Below are 16,553 nucleotides of genomic sequence, written 5' to 3' on the forward strand. Positions count from 1 at the left end.
TTGAAGTTACTAAACCTAACAGAGTTAAAAGTACTACATAACATCCAAGGTAGCCAATATATATTTTAATATCCATTTATTTTACTCATATATATATATATATATATATATATATATATATATATATATATATATATATATATATATATATATATATATATATATATATATATATATATATATATATATATATATATATATATATATATATATATATATATATATATATATATATATATATATATATATATATATATATATATATATGCATATATATATATATATATATATATATATATATATATATATATATATATATATATATATATATATATATATATATATATATATATATATATATATATATATATATATATATATATATATATATATATATATATATATATATATATATATATATATATATATATATATATATTTCTCTATATCATTTCAGTATTTTGTTTATCATTGAGGAAGTGAAAACATTGAAATTGAATATATCAACAATATTTTAGCTGACAATAGGTACAACTTCGGGGACTTTTGAGCACACAAAAACAAACAGAGAAACACAAGGTAAAGTACAACGGACGAGAAAAACTAATTCACGAAATCGGGGGATCTAGAAGGAGCTTAATATCAAATAGATATAGAACTAACAAAGAAAACACGTTAAGATAGTCAGATAGAAATAGAACTAACAAAGAAAACACGTTAATTCAGAAGGAAGGACGAATGAGAATCATCAAATGGCCCATGACTGGCAGATCTCGTCGATAGAACCGGTGATTAAGGTAATATTAAATATTTTAATTCCCTCGAATCTTGCAGAAAAAATACAAGAAGTGAAATCCACAAAATAAGGTATATGATAAACAATTGCAGAATTCATGGAAATCAGCGACGAAAAGCTATATAACTACAAGTCCAAAATGAAGGAAAAAGAGAAATTCACATTGATATTTTGAAAGAAGTATCAGCTTAAGCTAAATTATGGAAACGAACAGGTAAGAATGCATGACAATCAATATTAACAATGGGCCCAAATGAATTTATTCACATGCGCCAATGCGTCCTAGTTTGAACTGTAGTTGAGGGGACGGAGATATAAGGATAACATATTCACAACGAACTGCTTTTTTATTATGAAACATGTAATTTTCAGTTTCTCAACCTTTTTGGATAGAGCTACTAATTACAAATTCATATTTGGTTCCACTATCACTGAAACCAAATATCCCATGGAAAATGATATCATATTTTTCTTTATAATAAATAATTGGTCGCCCTGAAAAGGACGGGTTTTACAATAGCGGGTTTAGCGTACAATTTAGGCCTTCTTTTCGGTTTTCTTGGGCAGCAGCACGGCTTGGATGTTTGGCAGAACACCACCCTGAGCAATGGTCACACCGGAGAGCAGTTTGTTCAACTCCTCATCGTTGCGAATGGCCAGTTGCAGATGACGCGGGATGATTCTGGTCTTCTTATTGTCACGGGCAGCGTTTCCTGCCAATTCCAACACTTCAGCAGCCAGGTATTCCATCACAGCCGCCAGATAGACGGGTGCTCCGGCTCCAACACGTTCGGCATAGTTTCCTTTCCTCAGCAGACGATGGATTCGGCCCACAGGGAACTGAAGACCAGCACGATTCGAGCGGGACTTTGCCTTTCCCTTAACTTTGCCTCCTTTACCGCGTCCAGACATTTTCTTTGTTAGATTTTTGTTTCACGTAGCAACTGCGTACTGCAATAGAGTGATACTGATGCCAATTGCCCGGAAAGACACCCGTTTTATACCCGCTGCAATGTTCATCAACTACCGAAGGGTGGAGCTACGAAGGAAATGTAACGAGAAAACATAAAAAAGGACGGATTTCCATTCCACTACGAACGAGTATAAAAGAGACACGGCATACGGTGCGTCATTATCATTTTGTTTGTAGCATCGTAAAAGCATCATACGTCAGTTGGAATGGCACCGAAAACCAGTGGAAAGGCCGCCAAAAAATCCGGCAAGGCGCAGAAGAGTATTGTCAAGGGAGACAAGAAGAAGCGTAAGCAACGCCGGAAGGAAAGTTACGCCATCTACATCTACAAGGTGTTAAAACAAGTCCACCCGGACACTGGAGTCTCTTCAAAAGCCATGAGCATCATGAATAGCTTTGTTAACGATATTTTCGAACGCATTGCTAATGAGGCTTCTCGTCTGGCGCATTACAACAAACGTTCGACAATCACTTCCCGCGAAGTACAAACCGCCGTTCGTTTGCTGCTGCCCGGAGAGTTGGCCAAGCACGCTGTCTCGGAGGGCACCAAAGCCGTCACCAAATACACGAGCTCGAAGTAAATTCTTCTGACCATTGCATTAAAAAACGGCCCTTTTTAGGGCCATCAAAACATTTACGAAGAATCAAATTAAATTTTCTACTTCAAAAATCCAACAGAAAAGCTGAATGCTTTGTTAGAGGATTATTAAGTATTTTTTATTTATTAGGTGGATATTAGATCTATTTTCACTCTATTATGGAGGAACACGCATTATTTTTCCGGTTTCGTTAATCAACGTAACACGGGGCGTGAAAATTGTGAAATATTCTTGTTTGGTCGGAAAAAAATGCGAACATTGGGCCCCTATTTTAGCCTATCCGTTTTGGGCAGTAGGTTGAGCAAAGATGACAGACGCTGCTCAAACCAATAACGTGCGGCTTAAAATGCGCCCAACTCCCTGCCTGTTGTGATGATTAGTATGTGAAGAGTAAATAAAATTGAAATGAAATTACTGTCTATATTACATTACGCAAGCGAATCAGGCAGGGTGTGTGGGAATCAACTTGGACAATCCAAGCTTAAAGCGGAACCCTCCTCACGCATGCACCATCAGCCACACCAATTGCACATCTAACGCTGCATCGATGGCTTTATTGGTGGTTTAAACCGGAATTTCCTTAACGTTATTGCCCACTATTAGACTAAACTAGCTCGAATTAACTGAATTATAATCCTTCCGCTGTAAGATCGGAGAAGCAGCTGTGCTTTCATTCACTTTGCAAGCCACTGGAAAGTGGTGGGATGTGAGCTCATTGAACGAAACCGATTTAGAGATGTTGGTATTGATGAGGAATGTGTCCAACGTCGACGGATTTCATGCTTGCGTTACATACCTTGCATGGTCTGGAAACTGCACCGTGTACTGACCTAGTCGAGTTTTGATTGCGTTGGTAGCGGCCCCATAGTTCGTACCTGGTGTTGCGAATCCCCCCGATAATGAATTTTGCTTTGCTTGCTGCGATGATAGTTGCGTTCTTGAATTGGGACGCCTTCTCGTTACAGGAGTAGCATTGGCTAGGACAGTAACTACCACCAGTCTTATATTGCCAGTTCCAACACATAGTCCACACATTAGCTATCGAGGAAAATATTCTACTTTTTGGATTGCTCGTCGCAAATTTATTCGTTTTGGATGTGAAGGCAGAGGAAAATCTAGTTTGATTCTTTAGCAAATAGTTGGTGGCCCTGAAAAGGGCCGATTGTTCCGATGCAGCGATTAGATGAATTTACTTGGAGCTAGTATACTTAGTGACAGCCTTGGTGCCTTCCGAGACAGCGTGTTTGGCCAACTCTCCCGGCAGCAGAAGACGAACGGCAGTTTGAATCTCGCGGGAAGTGATCGTAGAGCGCTTGTTGTAATGAGCCAGACGAGAAGCTTCGGATGCAATGCGTTCGAAGATGTCGTTAACAAAGCTGTTCATGATGCTCATGGCCTTCGAGGAAACTCCGGTGTCTGGGTGAACTTGCTTCAACACCTTATAGATGTAGATAGCATAACTCTCCTTGCGCCGTTGCTTACGCTTTTTCTTGTCTCCCTTCACAATGGCCTTCGTTGCCTTGCCAGCTTTTTTGACTGCTTTTCCACTTGCTTTCGGTGCCATTTCGACAATGGTGTTATGCTTTCTGGTGCTTGAAAGAAACTAATGTTGAAGCCATGTATGCTAGTCCTTTTATACTCGCATCGAAAGCATCAGATGCTCGTCCCCTTTTTATGTTTGTCAAATATTTCTACGTCAGCCCTACCCTTCTGACAAATAACGCACATTGAAACGGGTATATAACGAGGGTCCATCCAGGTACCTAGCATCAGTATAACTCTACTTCAGTTGAAAGTTGCTACTCTATTCGAAAACACATCATGTCTGGACGCGGTAAAGGAGGCAAAGTTAAGGGAAAGGCAAAGTCCCGCTCGAATCGTGCTGGTCTTCAGTTCCCTGTGGGCCGTATCCACCGTCTGTTGAGGAAAGGAAACTATGCCGAACGTGTTGGAGCCGGAGCACCCGTCTATCTGGCGGCTGTGATGGAATACCTCGCTGCTGAAGTGTTGGAATTGGCAGGAAACGCTGCCCGTGACAACAAGAAGACCAGAATCATCCCGCGTCATCTGCAGCTGGCCATTCGCAACGATGAGGAGTTGAACAAACTGCTCTCCGGAGTGACCATTGCTCAGGGCGGTGTTCTGCCAAACATCCAAGCCGTGCTGCTGCCCAAGAAGACCGAAAAGAAGGCTTAAATTGAACGGTGAACCAACTCTTGTACAAAACCGTCCTTTTCAGGACGACCACATATTTGCAATAAGAAAAAATTGAAAATGTTTCCAATGTAGCTAAAATTAGCTAAGACAATTTATAACTCTACAACTATGCGATATGACTGACATGACACGCAGTAGAACATTGTTAAACAAATGATTTTTTTCATGCGCTGTTCAATGCACCATATTGTTGAAAAGCGTAAGTGTTAAACGACTACAAAAATTAATGACAATTTTGAGACAGAATTTTGTGTATCAGAGTAGGAGGTCTGCATAATAAAAATTCATAAACAACCTGAAATGTTAGATGTAAACGATTAAAATTATGCCAAACTCACTGACTGGTTTCGAAATTTTAGAATGGCTTTCAACCCTATGTTTGAATGAGAAAAGCATTCTATTCTTGTGTAAATAAACTTGACAACGAATGGTCGTTTAAACAATAACGCCATGACACCAGCAAAACCCAAACTAGATGTATGCTTATGTCCGCATTTTGAAATCTCGCTGTGCACTATGCTATATATCTGTCTGAGAAGAAAGATTTGGATAAAATCAATTATTCTCCACTACACAGCTAATTGATTAAAACCATTTTTTGCGCGTGAGCAGTACAAAATCTAAAACTAAATTAGTTGTTGAATCAGCATTTCGTCTGCCTCTTACAAGAATACGACACTAACTTAGAACGGGACTAAATCAGCGGCTTTGCTCAGAAACAATGTGCCTCCGTTTTTTAAGCTTGCGTCAATTCGATGCTAGCTTAGTTAGGCTTCACGTTCGTGTCTGAATCTGATGAAACGAAGTCGAAATGCAAATTCCATATCTACTCATTTTGTGATCAACTCTCAATCCATTCAAACTCAATAACGCAGCTTCCGGTATTAAATACACCTTTGGATGAATTGACAATTTGCATACCACCCAAACGTTCGAGACATCCGTTTCCAAACAGCATTGAGCGGCATTTCCAATGCCAAATCAAACTAAACCATGAAAAATTCAAATTCTAACTCTTAATCAATGAATTTGGTGGCCCTGAAAAGGGCCTTTGGTATTATTGATAATGAGATCCAATGAAAGCTGATAACCTTAAGCACGTTCACCACGGATACGACGAGCCAGCTGAATGTCTTTTGGCATGATAGTGACTCGCTTGGCGTGAATTGCACACAAATTAGTGTCTTCGAATAAGCCAACCAGATAAGCTTCACTGGCTTCCTGCAAGGCCATAACAGCTGAACTCTGGAAACGCAGGTCGGTCTTGAAATCTTGAGCGATTTCACGAACCAGGCGCTGGAATGGGAGCTTGCGGATCAACAGCTCAGTCGACTTCTGGTAACGACGGATCTCACGAAGAGCGACTGTTCCCGGACGATAACGATGAGGCTTCTTCACTCCACCAGTAGCCGGAGCACTTTTACGAGCAGCCTTTGTCGCCAGCTGCTTGCGAGGAGCCTTTCCTCCAGTTGATTTACGAGCAGTCTGCTTGGTACGAGCCATTGCTTTTTGTTGGTTGAAGTCTTCTAGGTAACTGAACGCGATGAAGATAAAACACAGAATGAAACACTCAGGCAGCCATTACCCCTCTTTATACGGGTTTGGTCCGCACGGAACAGCCAATCAGCGAAGAGGAACGGAAAAACGTACCCTCTCGTCGACTATATAAAGGACACAGTTAGCGGCAAAAGGCATAAGTTTCACTTGAACAGTCTTAACTGAAAGTAGCGCATCAAAAAGCAGAGAAAATGACTGGTCGCGGTAAAGGAGGAAAGGGACTCGGAAAAGGAGGCGCCAAGCGTCATCGTAAGGTTCTTCGTGATAACATCCAGGGAATCACCAAGCCCGCCATTCGCCGTTTGGCTCGTCGGGGTGGTGTAAAACGTATCTCCGGTCTGATCTACGAGGAGACACGAGGAGTGCTGAAGGTGTTCCTGGAAAATGTGATCCGAGATGCCGTCACCTACACTGAACACGCCAAGCGCAAGACCGTCACCGCAATGGATGTCGTCTACGCTTTGAAGCGACAGGGACGCACTTTGTACGGATTTGGAGGTTAAATAGCTCAAACTCGATTGGATTCATATAAAAAGGCCCTTTTCAGGGCCACCAAAATTATTTCAAAGAATTAGTTTACTTTTTCTATTACATAAGCTGTTACTTCCTAGAAAGCAAGGAAATTGGGCTACACACAAATTTGTGCACTTAACTAGTTTTGATGAAGTTGGATTTTTGTGTTTCTAGTACTTCTCATCTAACCAAACAGATCGACCGGCCCGTTTGCTAGATCCTACGGGTTGGTTAAAGGTGTTTAAAATGGTAATTAGTTAATAGAAGGAAAAGTTAACAATGAGTGTCTCTTATTATTGGATGCCTTTTTGAGAAAAGCTCCGAGAATCATTCTGATCTGACATATCTGTTCTTTTTAGACTTTTCGAAAGCGATGGAAACAGCTTCCTCTAGTGTGGAATCTGTACCCTATTTTTGGCACTGTTGCAAAATATCTATTGTGCTTCGAGTGTTACAATTCAAATTAAGGCGCCATTTAGCAACCAATCGAATATGGGCGTGGCTTTCGTCTCAAACTACTGTCGCTTAGCAAGTGAGCTACTCGCATCCGTTGGCTCTGTTTGCGAATACAAACAATTATCTGACTCAAATGAAGATATGACATATATGCAAACTGGGGTGTTTACCCCGGTGACAAAAGACTATTTAGATTAAATGTTTAGATTTTTAGTGTTTCGTATTCACCACGTCAGTAACTAACACCAACTTAATGCTAGTTAGATTAGTCCAAACCAGCTCTTAATTGGCACCAAAAACTCATACCTCTGGCGTGAATGCCTAAACGAATGGCTGGTACCAAGTGATGTCTATTTACCTATCGTTGACAATTATGTATTTGTATATTAACGGGAATGTAACTATGAAATATGAGTGAAACATTTTCGCTTAGCTTCAAAGTATGGTATTGATTTGCATTATCCCTTTTTCAATGAAATATTAAAAACGAGCTTAACGGCGATGCTGTGAAAATGTAAATTAGGAAGGAAAATGTTTTTGTTCAAGTATTCGGTATTCGATGGAAAAATATCAATCAAATTCTTTTGAAAAGTATTTGGTAGCCCTGAAAAGGACTGTTTTGTGTTATTATGCTGAGTCAGCAAATGCAATATTCGGCATCAACTGAATTTACTTCTTGGCGGCGGCTTTCTTTGGTGCAGCTTTCTTGGCTGGTGCGGCCTTCTTTGGTTTCGGGGTCTTCGGCTTGTTGGCTGCGGCCTTCGATGGCTTGGTGGCTTTCTGTTTGGGAGCAGCTGCCTTCTTGGCGGCCTTTGCAGGGGCTGCCTTCGCTTTCTTCACAACAGATTTCTTAGCGGCAGCAGCTTTCGGTTTCTTAGCCTTCTTCTCGCCAGCTGGTTTCTTGGCAGCCGCCTTTTTCTCTCCAGCAGCCTTCTTTGGCTTCTTGGCGGCAGCAGCCTTCTTTGGCTTTTTCTCGCCAGCCGGTTTCTTAGCGTCGGCCTTAACCTTGAACGATCCGGAAGCGCCAGTTCCCTTAGTCTGGGAAAGCTTTCCCTTCTCGACGCCCGATTTCAGAGCCTTCTTGATGAACGGAGCCAACTTGGCGACGTCACACTTGTAGTTGGCGGCGATGTATTTCTTGATGGCCTGCAGCGATGAACCGTTGCGTTCTTTCAGGGTCTTGATGGCAGCTAGAACCATATCATTCACTGGTGGATGGGTCGATGGCTTTTTCGGTTTAGCAGGGCCACTTTTGGCAGCCTTGGCCTTCTTCGGAGCCTTGGCCGGAGACGCGGCAGCAGGAGCCGCAGCAGCAACTTCGGTAGCGGTTTCAGCCATTTTATCTCACTTTATTTCACTTGGAAATGTATACAAACTGTGGGGGGAAATATTTGAATGAAGTGGTAACTCTTAGCTTGTTGATGCTCAGTTTCGTCGACCGTGTTAGGGAATGCTTATGTATGGCGGTTGAGAATTACTGTTCGGCTGATGGAGATAATTTTTCTGAACTATTCTTTTAATTTATTATTATTCGAATGATTGATAGTTCACATACTTCAAGGATTTAGTTTATATTTGATGCAATATTTGGGCATTCTTATTATTTACACAAGTTCATTCATATCGAAATATATGTGAGGGAAATTACAATTTATTATTCACTATTCACAACTTTATCAAACTGATTTGCGAAAAATGGTCAAATGGTGCTATTTAAACAGTTAATATACATTTGAAATACTGTTTATTAGTAAGACAAATGTTTTTTCTTTCAAATAGTATCGTGTATAAGCATAATTTTCGATTCACTAAACGAAACTATTCACTTTTAAAACATACCGTTAATGTGGCAAAATATCTGCTTTGGCGTTCATGTTTCGTGTAAGCCCATACAAGAGTAAACGGTTAGATATCATTTAAAACTATTTCGTGGGAAATCTACAAATTATTTAGGTCGTTAAATGCACAGGGGATATTCTAAATAAATCTTAAGTAGCAATCGGAGGTATTTGGAATCTAATAATCCTGTGTGCGAAGTCCGAAATATTTGGTAGACGCATCTTGACCAACTTTAAACGAAGGGTCAATAAATCTGAAACCAAGAAGTAATAAAAGCACTACTTACACTTTCAAAATATGTTACAAAGAAACAAATAAATTTCATACTGAAAAAGTTTAAATGATCCACTCCCAAAGGAATTGATTTAAAACTCAGAAGCCCGGAGATCGCCCTAAAAAATTAGAGTCATCGGGTCAAACGCGGAGCGGTTGTAATCCTAGGTAATACTAAAACAGATTTTTTGCCATTTTAATTACGATTTTTTTGATGACTTGATATTTTCCACAATATCAAATTTGTTTTGTAATTTTTGTGGAAATTGAATTTGTCATCAACCCGTTAACACTTTTAATAATTATAGGGTTCAAAGACACATTCCAGCGTTAGGGAACGACGTTTACACGTGGCATGCAACTAATAACAGCTCGGTGTTTAAATATCATTTGATCCAAAAACTTAATTGAATACTTTTAAAGTTCTAACACAACGTTAATGTTATGTGTTCGTTTTTTCCAGATTGCCTACTCACTCTGAGAGGTAAAAATGTCGCTTTAGGGAACAACAGAGTAAAATATTTTTTTTACCTACATCGACACTTAAAGGCACAAATCCCCGACTATGTACGGGGAACGTGCCATTTGAGCCAATATATTCCTGATTCCTACATCGACACTTACATTTATCTTTATGACTAGCTTTCATATGCCAAATCTGTTGTAGGTGTTTCTAGTTTCATCATGTGCATTTGACACTACCTCAGAGGCAGTGGGTTCGGCATAGAAGAAATTGTGAACCACAATCGACACATTTTAACGGTTCGAATAAGATGGTTTTAGATAAATGAGGTATGCATTTATTGCAAAATATATGAAATGAAATTTATTTTAATTAGGGTGGCTCAAATTTTTTTATCATTACGGAGCAAATAAGTTTTTATAAATGGATTTTAGTGCGCTTTGTTTTTTCCAATATAAAATCTTGAAAATAGAATTGACCGCTGATTAGGGTGACTCAACATTATTTATTTTGAGTCAAAAGTTTAAATTAAATGTTTCTAAATGATTTGGGCGCACAATGTTAAATCGTAACAGTTTAAAATATTAAACCCTATTTCTTCCTTTTTTTACGATTCAATTAACTAGAGAAAATGGATGAAAAATCTGTATAAATACAAATTATTCTGTATTTTTGATTACCCTGTTACTAGGTAGAAAAGTTCTGAAAATTTAGAGCCTAGTGTAAACAAGGATGTGAAATATACACATAACTAGAAGTGGCTGAGTCATTAAAAACAGGTTTAAAACCTAACGGACCAATTTTTTTGTCTTCTTTTAGCAGAAGTCGAGCTTAGGCAGTGTTACTACGATTCGTTCAAGTCTACCGGCAAACACAGACCTGTCCCTCTTGACAAAAGGAACCTTTTTGGGCAGTTGCACTATTACTAGTACAATATAGGAAACAATTTCAATTTAATCTTTATCGCAAATATGTGGTCGTCCTGAAAAGGACGGTTTTGTACAAGGGTTGGTTCAGCATTCGATTTAGGCCTTCTTTTCGGTCTTCTTGGGGAGTAGCACGGCTTGGATGTTTGGCAGAACACCGCCCTGAGCGATTGTCACTCCAGAGAGCAGTTTGTTCAACTCCTCATCGTTGCGAATGGCCAGCTGCAGATGACGTGGGATGATTCTGGTCTTCTTGTTGTCACGGGCAGCATTTCCTGCCAATTCCAACACTTCCGCTGCCAGATATTCCATCACAGCCGCCAGATAGACGGGTGCTCCAGCTCCAACACGTTCGGCATAGTTTCCTTTCCTTAACAGACGGTGGATACGGCCCACAGGGAACTGAAGACCAGCACGATTCGAGCGGGACTTTGCCTTTCCCTTAACTTTGCCTCCTTTACCGCGTCCAGACATTTTCTTTGTTAGATTTTTGTTTCACGTAGCAATAGAGTGATACTGATGCCTCTTGTCCGGAAAGACACTCGTTATATACCCGCTGGAATGTTCATCAACTACCGAAGGGTGGAGCTACGAAGGAAATGTAACGAGAAAACATAAAAAAGGACGGATTTTAATTCCACTACTAACAAGTATAAAAGAGGCACGGCATATGGTGCGTCATTATCATTTCGTTTGTAGCATCGTAAACGCATCATACATCAGTTGAAATGGCACCGAAAACCAGTGGAAAGGCCGCCAAAAAATCCGGCAAGGCACAGAAGAGCATTGTCAAGGGTGACAAGAAGAAGCGTAAACAACGCAGAAAGGAAAGCTACGCCATCTACATCTACAAGGTGTTGAAACAAGTCCACCCAGACACCGGAGTCTCGTCGAAGGCCATGAGCATCATGAACAGCTTCGTTAACGACATTTTCGAACGCATTGCTAATGAGGCTTCTCGTCTGGCACATTACAACAAACGTTCGACAATCACTTCTCGCGAAGTACAAACCGCCGTTCGTTTGCTGCTGCCGGGAGAGTTGGCAAAGCATGCTGTCTCGGAAGGTACGAAGGCCGTCACCAAATACACAAGCTCCAAGTAAATTCTCCTGACCAATGCACTATAAACGGCCCTTTTAAGGGCCATCAAAACATTAACGAAGAATCAAATTAAATTTTCTATGTCAAAAGTCCTACAAAAAATAAGGGTCTTTGTTTAAGATTTTACGCATTTATATTTAATAGAAAGAATGGTGTGTCTATTTTCACTCCAATGGAGGACCATGCATTATTTCTCAGTGTTTTGACAATATTATTTCAGTTAATACTTTGATCAAAGATGGCAAACGCTGTTCTGACAATAGCTTCATATCGATGAGATACCAATAGGAACGGGATGACAATGAGCTCAAATCCCTATCTGTTGTATTGCTAGGAGGGTGACAAAAAAGAATTAAATTGATCTTTACCGGAGTTCGTTACAAATGTTGAAATTCTTTGTTTTTCTTTCATTCTGTGCGAACTTGTGCAGGTACTTTTTCTCAAACAAAGAATCATGCAAATATCAATGCTTCCACATGTAGCTTCCCTACCTGAGCATATGAAAATATAGAATCCGTTGTGTCGAAATCGTTCCTTTCTTCGGTACATTCGATGCCATATTTCAAATAAGAGACCTGGTAGAAATACGTCGTTGCAAATGCCGTCAGTACAGTACTTTTTTATAGCTAGCCAACCGAGCGATTGAACGGACATGACCCTTAGGAGCACACACTTTCGTAATGCTGAATGATTTTCAAATTTTAGAATAACCCCAAATCATAGCGAGCCGACAGTATTTTCGAATAAATAAATATTTAATGTCTGTAAAAATAGTTAAAGGAATATTCGTTAAATCATAAGCAGCGAAATACTAGCACATCATAAATTACATCTATAACGATATTAGCCATTTTGAAATCTTTGAGATACCGTGAATCCATTCAAACTCAATAACGCATTCGCCGGTAACAAACTTACCTTTGGATAGACTATTTATTTTACATAACTTAAATGTTCGAGATGGGCGTCAGTTTTCTGTTTCAAAATAGTATAAGGCGGTATTTTCTATGCCCCAAACTGAAGTATGGAAAATTCAACTTCTAACTCTTAATCAATCAATTGGGTGGCCCTGAAAAGGGCCTTTGGTATTATTGATAATGAGATTTAATGAAAGCTGACAGTCTTAAGCACGTTCGCCACGGATACGACGAGCCAGTTGAATGTCTTTTGGCATGATGGTGACTCGCTTGGCGTGGATAGCGCACAGATTGGTGTCTTCGAACAGGCCAACCAGATAGGCTTCACTGGCTTCCTGCAAGGCCATTACAGCTGAACTCTGGAAACGCAGGTCGGTCTTGAAATCTTGAGCGATTTCACGAACCAGGCGCTGGAATGGGAGCTTGCGGATCAACAGCTCAGTCGACTTCTGGTAACGACGGATCTCACGAAGAGCGACTGTTCCCGGACGATAACGATGAGGCTTCTTCACTCCACCAGTAGCCGGAGCACTTTTACGAGCAGCCTTTGTCGCCAGCTGCTTGCGAGGAGCCTTTCCTCCAGTTGATTTACGAGCAGTCTGCTTGGTACGAGCCATTGCTTTTTGTTGGTTGAAGTCTTCTAGGTAACTGAACGCGATGAAGATAAAACACAGAATGAAACACTCAGGCAGCCATTACCCCTCTTTATACGGGTTTGGTCCGCACGGAACAGCCAATCAGCGAAGAGGAACGGAAAAACGTACCCTCTCGTCGACTATATAAAGGACACAGTTAGCGGCAAAAGGCATAAGTTTCACTTGAACAGTCTTAACTGAAAGTAGCGCATCAAAAAGCAGAGAAAATGACTGGTCGCGGTAAAGGAGGAAAGGGACTCGGAAAAGGAGGCGCCAAGCGTCATCGTAAGGTTCTTCGTGATAACATCCAGGGAATCACCAAGCCCGCCATTCGCCGTTTGGCTCGTCGGGGTGGTGTAAAACGTATCTCCGGTCTGATCTACGAGGAGACACGAGGAGTGCTGAAGGTGTTCCTGGAAAATGTGATCCGAGATGCCGTCACCTACACTGAACACGCCAAGCGCAAGACCGTCACCGCAATGGATGTCGTCTACGCTTTGAAGCGACAGGGACGCACTTTGTACGGATTTGGAGGTTAAATAGCTCAAACTCGATTGGATTCATATAAAAAGGCCCTTTTCAGGGCCACCAAAATTATTTCAAAGAATTAGTTTACTTTTTCTATTACATAAGCTGTTACTTCCTAGAAAGCAAGGAAATTGGGCTACACACAAATTTGTGCACTTAACTAGTTTTGATGAAGTTGGATTTTTGTGTTTCTAGTACTTCTCATCTAACCAAACAGATCGACCGGCCCGTTTGCTAGATCCTACGGGTTGGTTAAAGGTGTTTAAAATGGTAATTAGTTAATAGAAGGAAAAGTTAACAATGAGTGTCTCTTATTATTGGATGCCTTTTTGAGAAAAGCTCCGAGAATCATTCTGATCTGACATATCTGTTCTTTTTAGACTTTTCGAAAGCGATGGAAACAGCTTCCTCTAGTGTGGAATCTGTACCCTATTTTTGGCACTGTTGCAAAATATCTATTGTGCTTCGAGTGTTACAATTCAAATTAAGGCGCCATTTAGCAACCAATCGAATATGGGCGTGGCTTTCGTCTCAAACTACTGTCGCTTAGCAAGTGAGCTACTCGCATCCGTTGGCTCTGTTTGCGAATACAAACAATTATCTGACTCAAATGAAGATATGACATATATGCAAACTGGGGTGTTTACCCCGGTGACAAAAGACTATTTAGATTAAATGTTTAGATTTTTAGTGTTTCGTATTCACCACGTCAGTAACTAACACCAACTTAATGCTAGTTAGATTAGTCCAAACCAGCTCTTAATTGGCACCAAAAACTCATACCTCTGGCGTGAATGCCTAAACGAATGGCTGGTACCAAGTGATGTCTATTTACCTATCGTTGACAATTATGTATTTGTATATTAACGGGAATGTAACTATGAAATATGAGTGAAACATTTTCGCTTAGCTTCAAAGTATGGTATTGATTTGCATTATCCCTTTTTCAATGAAATATTAAAAACGAGCTTAACGGCGATGCTGTGAAAATGTAAATTAGGAAGGAAAATGTTTTTGTTCAAGTATTCGGTATTCGATGGAAAAATATCAATCAAATTCTTTTGAAAAGTATTTGGTAGCCCTGAAAAGGACTGTTTTGTGTTATTATGCTGAGTCAGCAAATGCAATATTCGGCATCAACTGAATTTACTTCTTGGCGGCGGCTTTCTTTGGTGCAGCTTTCTTGGCTGGTGCGGCCTTCTTTGGTTTCGGGGTCTTCGGCTTGTTGGCTGCGGCCTTCGATGGCTTGGTGGCTTTCTGTTTGGGAGCAGCTGCCTTCTTGGCGGCCTTTGCAGGGGCTGCCTTCGCTTTCTTCACAACAGATTTCTTAGCGGCAGCAGCTTTCGGTTTCTTAGCCTTCTTTTCGCCAGCTGGTTTCTTGGCAGCCACCTTTTTCTCGCCAGCAGCCTTCTTTGGCTTTTTGGCGGCAGCAGCCTTCTTTGGCTTTTTCTCACCGGCCGGTTTCTTAGCGTCGGCCTTAACCTTGAAGGATCCGGAAGCGCCAGTTCCCTTAGTCTGGGAAAGCTTTCCCTTCTCGACGCCCGATTTCAGAGCCTTCTTGATGAACGGAGCCAACTTGGCGACGTCACACTTGTAGTTGGCGGCGATGTATTTCTTGATGGCCTGCAGCGATGAACCGTTGCGTTCCTTCAGAGTCTTGATGGCAGCTAGAACCATATCATTCACTGGTGGATGGGTCGATGGCTTTTTCGGTTTAGCAGGGCCAGTTTTGGCAGCCTTGGCCTTCTTCGGAGCCTTGGCCGGAGAGGCAGCAGCAGGGGCCGCAGCAGCAACTTCGGTAGCGGTTTCAGCCATTTTATCTCACTTTATTTCACTTGGAAATGTATACAAACTGTGGGGGAAAATATACGAAAAGTGGTAACATTGGGCTTGTTGGCGCTTGGTTTCGTCGACCGTGTTAGGGAATGCTTATGCATGGCGGTTGAGAATTGCTGTTCGGTTGGTGGAGATAATTTTTCTGAACTATTCTTTTAAATTAGTATTATTCGAATCATTGTTAGTTCACCTGCTTCAATAATTTAATTTATATTTGAGGCAATATTTGGGCTCTCTAAATAATTACACAAGGGCATTCACATTGAACTGTATGTGAGGGAAATTATAATTTATTATGCACTATTCACGTCATTATGAAACTGATTTGCGAAAAATAGGTAAATAGTCTCATTTAAATAATAAATATTAATTTGTAATGCTGTTTATTGAAAAGACAAATGTTTTCTCTTCAAGATAGCATCATATATGCGTATGTTTTTCAATTTACTAATCGAAATTATTTGCTTCTAAATCATACCGTTAATGTAGCAAAATATCTGCTTCGGCGTCTAGATTTCGTGTGAGTCCCTCCATGATTGAATTGTTAAATATTATTTATTACTATTTCATGCCAAATCTACAAATTAGTCAGTTTGCTAAATGCACTGGGGACAATTTAAATATAACTTTTGTGACAGTGTAATGGAATTGGAATGTAAATCTTACGCAATTGCTAGTTAAATTTACTAGCATGTATGATTAGATGTGTGATCCATTTACTCATCCATTTTTCCCTAGAGTCAAAAACCGATTTTTATCGATTCCTATGACAATAGTTTGAAAATGGCGCACTTTCATGAAAAATAACTGAAAGTGTCATAAAAATGGGCACAAAATTGTTTATTTAAACCAATTAGGTAAAGAAAAATAAAATCCTATGCTGGAGAAATCAATTTTAATTCAGCTGTGGAAATGTCCAAATGA

At 40.2% G+C, this 16,553-nt stretch overlaps 11 protein-coding genes across 11 annotated transcripts; 5 read left to right on the top strand and 6 right to left on the bottom strand.

Annotated features, from left to right (window-relative positions):
* Nucleotides 1-1,134: 1,134 nt before the first annotated feature.
* On the bottom strand, nt 1,135-1,752 carry LOC131676420 (histone H2A). Its single transcript, XM_058955488.1, has one exon. It carries the CDS (start codon nt 1,706-1,708, stop codon nt 1,334-1,336), a length of 375 nt encoding a protein of 124 aa, XP_058811471.1. The 5' UTR covers nt 1,709-1,752; the 3' UTR covers nt 1,135-1,333.
* Nucleotides 1,753-1,959: 207 nt separating this feature from the next.
* LOC131676421 (histone H2B) lies at nt 1,960-2,350 on the top strand. The gene has a single exon (XM_058955489.1). It carries the CDS (start codon nt 1,976-1,978, stop codon nt 2,348-2,350), a length of 375 nt encoding a protein of 124 aa, XP_058811472.1. The 5' UTR covers nt 1,960-1,975.
* Nucleotides 2,351-3,541: 1,191 nt separating this feature from the next.
* Nucleotides 3,542-3,948, bottom strand: LOC131676422 (histone H2B-like). The gene has a single exon (XM_058955490.1). It carries the CDS (start codon nt 3,930-3,932, stop codon nt 3,558-3,560), a length of 375 nt encoding a protein of 124 aa, XP_058811473.1. The 5' UTR covers nt 3,933-3,948; the 3' UTR covers nt 3,542-3,557.
* Nucleotides 3,949-4,157: 209 nt separating this feature from the next.
* LOC131676423 (histone H2A) lies at nt 4,158-4,609 on the top strand. Its single transcript, XM_058955492.1, has one exon. The coding sequence runs from the start codon at nt 4,190-4,192 to the stop codon at nt 4,562-4,564; it is 375 nt and encodes a 124-aa protein (XP_058811475.1). The 5' UTR covers nt 4,158-4,189; the 3' UTR covers nt 4,565-4,609.
* Nucleotides 4,610-5,637: 1,028 nt separating this feature from the next.
* On the bottom strand, nt 5,638-13,288 carry LOC131676103 (uncharacterized). Its single transcript, XM_058955229.1, has 4 exons — nt 12,839-13,288; nt 7,785-8,427; nt 6,412-6,622; nt 5,638-6,154 (listed from the first exon to the last, which is right to left on the bottom strand). Exons 1-4 carry the CDS (start codon nt 13,245-13,247, stop codon nt 5,678-5,680), a joined length of 1,740 nt encoding a protein of 579 aa, XP_058811212.1. The 5' UTR covers nt 13,248-13,288; the 3' UTR covers nt 5,638-5,677.
* LOC131682623 (histone H4) lies at nt 6,304-6,916 on the top strand. Its single transcript, XM_058964266.1, has one exon. The coding sequence runs from the start codon at nt 6,334-6,336 to the stop codon at nt 6,643-6,645; it is 312 nt and encodes a 103-aa protein (XP_058820249.1). The 5' UTR covers nt 6,304-6,333; the 3' UTR covers nt 6,646-6,916.
* On the bottom strand, nt 7,734-8,484 carry LOC131682592 (histone H1B-like). Its single transcript, XM_058964202.1, has one exon. The coding sequence runs from the start codon at nt 8,447-8,449 to the stop codon at nt 7,781-7,783; it is 669 nt and encodes a 222-aa protein (XP_058820185.1). The 5' UTR covers nt 8,450-8,484; the 3' UTR covers nt 7,734-7,780.
* LOC131682613 (histone H2A) lies at nt 10,657-11,111 on the bottom strand. Its single transcript, XM_058964239.1, has one exon. It carries the CDS (start codon nt 11,084-11,086, stop codon nt 10,712-10,714), a length of 375 nt encoding a protein of 124 aa, XP_058820222.1. The 5' UTR covers nt 11,087-11,111; the 3' UTR covers nt 10,657-10,711.
* On the top strand, nt 11,318-11,725 carry LOC131682607 (histone H2B). The gene has a single exon (XM_058964224.1). The coding sequence runs from the start codon at nt 11,341-11,343 to the stop codon at nt 11,713-11,715; it is 375 nt and encodes a 124-aa protein (XP_058820207.1). The 5' UTR covers nt 11,318-11,340; the 3' UTR covers nt 11,716-11,725.
* A 173-nt stretch (nt 13,289-13,461) lies between the features above and the next one.
* LOC131682618 (histone H4) lies at nt 13,462-14,090 on the top strand. The gene has a single exon (XM_058964254.1). It carries the CDS (start codon nt 13,493-13,495, stop codon nt 13,802-13,804), a length of 312 nt encoding a protein of 103 aa, XP_058820237.1. The 5' UTR covers nt 13,462-13,492; the 3' UTR covers nt 13,805-14,090.
* An 801-nt stretch (nt 14,091-14,891) lies between these two features.
* On the bottom strand, nt 14,892-15,643 carry LOC131682600 (histone H1B-like). Its single transcript, XM_058964212.1, has one exon. The coding sequence runs from the start codon at nt 15,606-15,608 to the stop codon at nt 14,940-14,942; it is 669 nt and encodes a 222-aa protein (XP_058820195.1). The 5' UTR covers nt 15,609-15,643; the 3' UTR covers nt 14,892-14,939.
* Between the last annotated feature and the right edge of the window lie 910 nt (nt 15,644-16,553).

The sequence above is a fragment of the Topomyia yanbarensis genome, chromosome 1, assembly GCF_030247195.1.
Source record: "Topomyia yanbarensis strain Yona2022 chromosome 1, ASM3024719v1, whole genome shotgun sequence".
Classification (NCBI taxonomy): domain Eukaryota; kingdom Metazoa; phylum Arthropoda; class Insecta; order Diptera; family Culicidae; genus Topomyia; species Topomyia yanbarensis.

What these genes read in the sequence shown, in the direction of transcription:
- LOC131676420 (XM_058955488.1), bottom strand. Translation starts at nt 1,708, where the DNA reads ATGTCTGGACGCGGTAAAGGAGGCAAAGTTAAGGGAAAGGCAAAGTCC.
- LOC131676421 (XM_058955489.1), top strand. Translation starts at nt 1,976, where the DNA reads ATGGCACCGAAAACCAGTGGAAAGGCCGCCAAAAAATCCGGCAAGGCG.
- LOC131676422 (XM_058955490.1), bottom strand. Translation starts at nt 3,932, where the DNA reads ATGGCACCGAAAGCAAGTGGAAAAGCAGTCAAAAAAGCTGGCAAGGCA.
- LOC131676423 (XM_058955492.1), top strand. Translation starts at nt 4,190, where the DNA reads ATGTCTGGACGCGGTAAAGGAGGCAAAGTTAAGGGAAAGGCAAAGTCC.
- LOC131682623 (XM_058964266.1), top strand. Translation starts at nt 6,334, where the DNA reads ATGACTGGTCGCGGTAAAGGAGGAAAGGGACTCGGAAAAGGAGGCGCC.
- LOC131682592 (XM_058964202.1), bottom strand. Translation starts at nt 8,449, where the DNA reads ATGGCTGAAACCGCTACCGAAGTTGCTGCTGCGGCTCCTGCTGCCGCG.
- LOC131682613 (XM_058964239.1), bottom strand. Translation starts at nt 11,086, where the DNA reads ATGTCTGGACGCGGTAAAGGAGGCAAAGTTAAGGGAAAGGCAAAGTCC.
- LOC131682607 (XM_058964224.1), top strand. Translation starts at nt 11,341, where the DNA reads ATGGCACCGAAAACCAGTGGAAAGGCCGCCAAAAAATCCGGCAAGGCA.
- LOC131676103 (XM_058955229.1), bottom strand. Translation starts at nt 13,247, where the DNA reads ATGGCTCGTACCAAGCAGACTGCTCGTAAATCAACTGGAGGAAAGGCT. An exon ending in TATCCGTGGCGAACGTGCTT is followed by an intron (nt 8,428 to 12,838) that starts AAGACTGTCAGC and finishes CCGCTACCGAAG; the next exon opens with TTGCTGCTGCGGCTCCTGCT. An exon ending in GGCTTGGTGATTCCCTGGAT is followed by an intron (nt 6,155 to 6,411) that starts GTTATCACGAAG and finishes TGGCTGCCTGAG; the next exon opens with TGTTTCATTCTGTGTTTTAT.
- LOC131682618 (XM_058964254.1), top strand. Translation starts at nt 13,493, where the DNA reads ATGACTGGTCGCGGTAAAGGAGGAAAGGGACTCGGAAAAGGAGGCGCC.
- LOC131682600 (XM_058964212.1), bottom strand. Translation starts at nt 15,608, where the DNA reads ATGGCTGAAACCGCTACCGAAGTTGCTGCTGCGGCCCCTGCTGCTGCC.